Source organism: Brienomyrus brachyistius, chromosome 2, assembly GCF_023856365.1.
Source record: "Brienomyrus brachyistius isolate T26 chromosome 2, BBRACH_0.4, whole genome shotgun sequence".
In the NCBI taxonomy this organism is placed as follows: domain Eukaryota; kingdom Metazoa; phylum Chordata; class Actinopteri; order Osteoglossiformes; family Mormyridae; genus Brienomyrus; species Brienomyrus brachyistius.
In genome coordinates, this window is record NC_064534.1 from 45,901,036 (window position 1) to 45,907,035 (window position 6,000).

At 41.1% G+C, this 6,000-nt stretch overlaps 1 protein-coding gene across 2 annotated transcripts in view; it reads right to left on the reverse strand.

Annotated features, from left to right (window-relative positions):
• The window catches only part of si:dkey-215k6.1 (transmembrane protein 132C), a 212,496-nt gene extending 207,221 nt beyond the window's left edge, over positions 1-5,275 (reverse strand). For both annotated transcript variants that reach the window (XM_048996453.1, XM_048996459.1), the window contains exon 1: positions 4,695-5,275. In XM_048996453.1, the coding sequence (XP_048852410.1) occupies positions 4,695-4,788 (94 nt within the window). In that variant the 5' untranslated portion in view covers positions 4,789-5,275. The remainder of the gene's footprint in view (positions 1-4,694) is intronic.
• Between the last annotated feature and the right edge of the window lie 725 nt (positions 5,276-6,000).

Genomic DNA, 6,000 nt, shown 5'->3' on the forward strand with positions numbered 1-6,000 from the left:
CCCTGACATAAGCTTGCATTTGTGGAGGGGGGGTACCTATTCAAAAACGGGTGACAGATTCTCACATGCTCACTTATAGGTATTTACGTACATACTCCTATAACTGCACCCCCCCATCCCATGACTTCTTCATAATAAGATCAAATTATCCCCTATGAGGAGGCTCAGCACAGGAAAAGCAGGAGCCCCATGATCCCATTGACGATTAGAAGGGGGGGGGGGCAAACCTGTAACAGCATACACACTTATTAATATATACTGCAGTGAAATATGGGGAAATGGATACTGGTTAAAATTCACTTTCATCTCCGGCATGAATGCACATTCAAGTGACAGAGAAATGGATTTTTGACTGCCGCCTTGGGAATAAATTTGTTCGGTGATGTAATGATTTTTAATTCGGTTTCAGTTTTAAATAAATTTGCAGAGACAGCGGTTTTCGCTTTCATTAAGTACATAAAATGGAAACTTGTTAGTCAGTTCCACAGTGGTACTGGTAATGGAAAGTATCTTAACAGAATTCTTAATGCGTGCACTTAATGTCTTGCCCTGGATCATAAAAATTGAGTGATCTTTTGAATAGTGTCCACAGAATCACTTAGAGAGGCAAAATAATGCTGGGTCTTTATGCTACAAAATAGAGATCATCAGGAATTACACTGAAAAACAGGAGGCTGAAAACATCTTGCTAATTTTATTAATTGTTTAGCTTTAATTTGGTCTGTTTTCCTTAAGTGTTCATTCCGCTTGTAATGTTTTACTAGAAATTAACTCGGTACTCATAAGTGGACCATCTACAGTAGGTTGGAAAAAATATGAATTAAGAGACCAAACAGAAAGCAGCATTACACCATATTGCTCACTGATGGTTTTTCCCATCCCAGTATAGCTGAGAGGTTTCACAGCACTCCGTCTCGGTGACGGTTCCGGAGATTGAACAAGGCCTCAAAAAGCCCTCCGTTAGTCACTGGAATTCTCTGTCCATCCGTTCAGGTCATTATCTCAGTTAAGACCCTGGTGATAATGATCACATTCATTACCTCACTCCATCTGAAAGCAATAATCCACTGGAAACGTCTCCCTGATTACCGGCACCTTAAACCTGCCCATGCCTTATAATCCCTGCAGCCAGTTCCTACAGCGCATGGAGCTCTGTAATTAAAAGCTCAGCCAGGTCGGCCGGATCTGCTTCCAGCTCCCGCTTCTACGGCAGTCTCGCCAGTTTAGCTAATCTGAGGGGCGATTAACCAGTTCAGCTTGCCCACACACCGACATCGCAGCTGGACAGCTTGCAAGCAGATTTGGGGGACTTTGTACAAAGAGGCTGAATGGGGGGCGGGGGTGGGGGTGCCCGGACCTCTCCACTTCTTCTCACTCATGTCTTCTTTCTGTCACTCCGCATTGCTCAAGGTCTCCATCCTGATGACGACGCAGAAGGCGGCATGGAGACATAACCCCAGCAGGGCAAAGGGGAAGTTTCCCCAGTTTCAAAATTCCCCATGTCTCTATGCTTTTTTTATCGGACACTATAAGATGACAGCCACGTGAAGGCAACCATAATCTCCACTATATAAATCCTCGCACATCCCACAATTTGATTGACAGCATAAGTAGTACATTGTGCTCCAATAACAACTGTGTGTTACGTACAGTGTTTATGTACCAAAGATAATGTCCTTCCTACCACATTACGTAACACATGCATTACATGTGTTAGTCAAATGGGCCCAGTTCCCAAGTACATACTCAGAGCATGTGCGCCATGACTGCTTGGGGTCTAATTAAATTTGCGGCGATGGCCCTGCAGGTTTCCTCCTCTGTGTATTACAATCTGAGGACATCGCAGTGTCAGTCACACCTCCCCATATGTTGTCAGGGTGAGAGTGAGGGACAAGCTTGTTTGCCTTCCCCATGTAGAAAAACATGGTGCAGGAGACGTGCACTCACATAATCGTCACGTTTCTCAACCAGAGTGTGGTGTGCTTCCACGAGAACGCCTTTCCTGGTGGCCGGTCTTGAAATAAACAGCACGAATTGTGATAGTGAGCTATCAAAAGACCTTGAGTGCCAGAATCCCAAGAAGGCCAACTCTCTGAGCACCCGGTCACGTGACTAGCCTAGCACTTGTCACAAAGCAAATCATCCCCCCTCCCACAAAAAAGTATCACGGTGGCCGCCAGAGAGCTATGGACTCATAAAAGCACCGCAAAGTTACAACACAGCCCCCGCCATGTATTACATGTAGGAGGGAGAGGGAACTACCTCATGGTTACAGGCTGGATGATCACTATCTCCGTGTCTGTGGACTTGCGCCCTTGTTTGAAACGGCACTCTCGCCTGCCTTGATCCCCTGTCTATCAGCACGCAGTACAATGTAGGTTAGCACAATGCCAGTCATAAGCAACCCTACAATGACAAAGAGTGTGACTATAAGACAGGGATCAAAAAACGATGTTTTAAAAAGTACTTAAGTACGAACAGTTTCTCATTTTTTTCATACAGTCAACTGTGTTATAAGCAGCTACTGCAGCTTTTCTCTCCCGGATTTTAAGGCATAATGAATACCTCAGTATTAACAATAAACCCACGAGACAAAATTGAGATCGTGCCAGCTATTTACACTCAGACCGAAATGTAGGCATATACAGTATCGCTTTGCGCAACCTTTACTACATACCAGTGCTATTTATATATTTGTATTTAAAGTGCATTTTTTAAAGCAGAATTTTCCATAGAAGATTTATTCAACACCCTTGTGACTACGGCGAATTTTCCTGTCCGACGTCTACACATGTAGCAGCAAAACGCTGTATCACGCCGTCACTTTCTTCTGCCCAGTGTCTGGTCGTGTCTGACCAGTACGGCTCATTCGGAGGGAGGAGAAGCAGCGTCGCTCTTTCCCCACAGCAGGCAGCGTCCCGGTCGCTGTCACACGACCGACACGGTGCCCCGACGTCCCGCCGCGCTACGGCTCCGCGGAAACGGCACGGGGCTCCGTCGCCGCCCCGTAGTTTGTCAACGCCGCCACGCTCAAATACGCCTTTCGGTTATACATATATAATTAAACAGTGAAACCACTTACATTATAACAGAACCAGACAGAACTATAAAAGTTACTTTTAAAACACAAACTACTTGCCTACATTTAAAACGAACAGTCGAAACAGATGTTATGTCGTTCGAGGAGGAAAACAACCAGGTCCTGTTTGTAATTGCAGGTTTCCGGATTTTAAATAATCAGTTTCTAATAATCCAGTGTTAGTCGCAAATAGTTCATAGAGTTGGGAGTTCGTGTTTTTATCCGTTATATTTCTGTGCAAAACAGTCATACAGCAGTACTCTTAGTAATCTTAGTTTTTTAAACAGTGTGATGGCCTAATATACCACCTTATATTCATTAAGGTTAACATCCACAAGGCACGGAACAAACGTTTTTATTGCAACAACATAAGTAATGCTTTAATACATTGTATTTTTTCCAACTGATTAACGTATTATAAAGGAATAAATACAATTGGAGTGTTTTATACACAGCCAGATTATAAATGTCTTTACACTTTGTACATAATTCTACATCCACAGCATTTTTAAGTCAGTATTTGCAATTACTTATACTCACACATACATGTTTGAGGAGCCAAAGGAACGATCATATAAGGCATAAAACATCTAAAAGTACATTCATAAGATATATTTCATGCAGATTATTGTCCCTTGGTTTGTTTATATGAGCTTCTGACACTTTTTAAGAAATAATAAACAGCAATGACTACCAACAATGAAAAGAATAATTGCGCTTTCACAACTTTTCCATAGCTTACCATATAGTGTGTTGTATAATATAGGCCTAATTATGCAGATAAATTAATATCCGAGTCGCTCAGAAGTTTTTAATCGGCTGCAAAGGAGCAGGTATGTTAATCCCGATGCCAGTTATGGAGCTGCATTTAAATGACAAGTCAAAATATTGTCAAGATTACTGTTTTACATCGCATAACAGAGCCTCTTGTATCTCTTCACTGGACGTCTGAAGCTGGTAAGCGTTCTGTGTTGTTCAGAGAAACATTAAGCATCTTAAAAGTAAACTGACGAATAATCACGAGAAATGCAAAGAAATCTGCAATATATCTGATTCTGATTTAACTATTTAAAAAGTACTGACGTTAATAATTTTTAAAAAAATCGAAAATCGATTTATTCACCATTGATTTATGTGCAATCACTACTAAGAGAAACATTTTAGGTTAGATCCTACGTGATAACTCAAGTGAACTCCAATAAGCAATGTGGCTTACAATATTCATAAATATCCATTTAAGAAATATATATATATAAATAATTTAAGCATTGCACTGGAAATTCCGCCAGACAAATGGGCTGTCGTGGCGATTTAAAAATACCACACGAGTCTTTTTTGGGGTTTCGCGAAAACTCACATAAAACACACATCAAATTCACATTAGACGCACATGCGTGATTTTATAACCTACTGATAATAAAGGAAAATTGATAGTACGTGGGCTTTTAATGAAACATCTAATCTATACAAAGAATGCACTAAGAAAGAAACTGTTCGCAGTGTGTTGCGGCACAAAATGCATGAGTATTTAACGCGATTTTTTAGAAAGACTTGACCGGCCAAGTTTATAACTAGCAACAAGTTTGCAAATGGGGCACCGTGCTCGTCGTCTTACCTCTCCAGAACGAAGCCAAAATAAGCATTTTGAGAATCGGGCAGACTTGTAGAGCGCTTGCTTTGTCAATCCGTAATTTTCTCATCTTGGACATTAGAAGGAAATTGTTCACAAGCTGCGAATGTATTTATTTATCAGTTCAGACGTCAACCGCTTTGCGTAACATAATCCACTATTGAACGAATCCGTCAACGATGCAACTGAAATGTTATGTCCAGATCATTCATTTCGTTGACTTGTAAGACGTGTTATGAAAATCCTTGGTCTTAAGAGGAAAGCTGTTATATTCCGAAATTAACTAAAACGCAATGCCACGGCATTCTGTAGCGTCCCTCAATTCCAGCCTCACCAGTTCACTTCGGAGTTTCTCCCTTTTAAGAAAGTTAAGTCCGCGTTACCGAATATTGCCTTCTTACAACCTGACACACAGTCGATCGTTTATTCCATCACTCATTTGGTGCAAATCGTTTAAATGATCAACGCTGTTAGGCGCGTCAGGGGAAGGAGAGAGGAAAACGTCCTCATCTCATAGGCGAGGCTGCTCTTCAACTTGTGTACCCCGTTTTATCTCACATCCACGATTAAACTTGAGCGTGTACTTTTTTCCTAGTGGAAATGGGCAGGCAGTGGGCGGTGCACTTCCAGGGCGTTGATTGGAGGAGGCGTTATCGTGACACGTCTGAAAGCCAATAGATTTCGTCGATGAAGTAGGTGAGCAAAAAGGTGTTACCTCAGCCGCAGCCAACCAAATTGCATGATGCCTCCCAAATAAACCCAGGACCGGAGACAGGCGTGGATGTGACTGAGACGGGCGATAAGAAAACGTATTTGAAAAATCTTGACCCTGTTGTTTGCCCAAACTATTTCATCTGAATGTTGGCTAATCTGTCAGAAATAATTCTCTTAGTTCCCGTTTGATTAAAAAAAGTTAACCATGCATTTAGTTTGTAATCATTCCTAAATCTTTATGATCAATAAATCGTTTAAATTGAGAAAACGAATAAGGACAATAATTTGACAGATGTAGAGGTTGCTTTTCGTTTAACAAAAACGATGTTTTAAAAAAGTACTTCAGTACGAACAGTTTTTCATTATTTATTTTTTATAAATACGGCGGTATCTAAAAAGCCAACTTAATTTATGCCATATGTAAGGGGAACATACGCTGCGCTTAATTTTGTTCATTCACACCATCTTATGCTCCAGGGTAAGAGAAACCTTATAAGGGTGCCCTCAAAAGCTAGACTAACGAATACTTAGAATAACATATGTGGGAAATTTTTCATTAAAAGTGTTATTTTCTCTT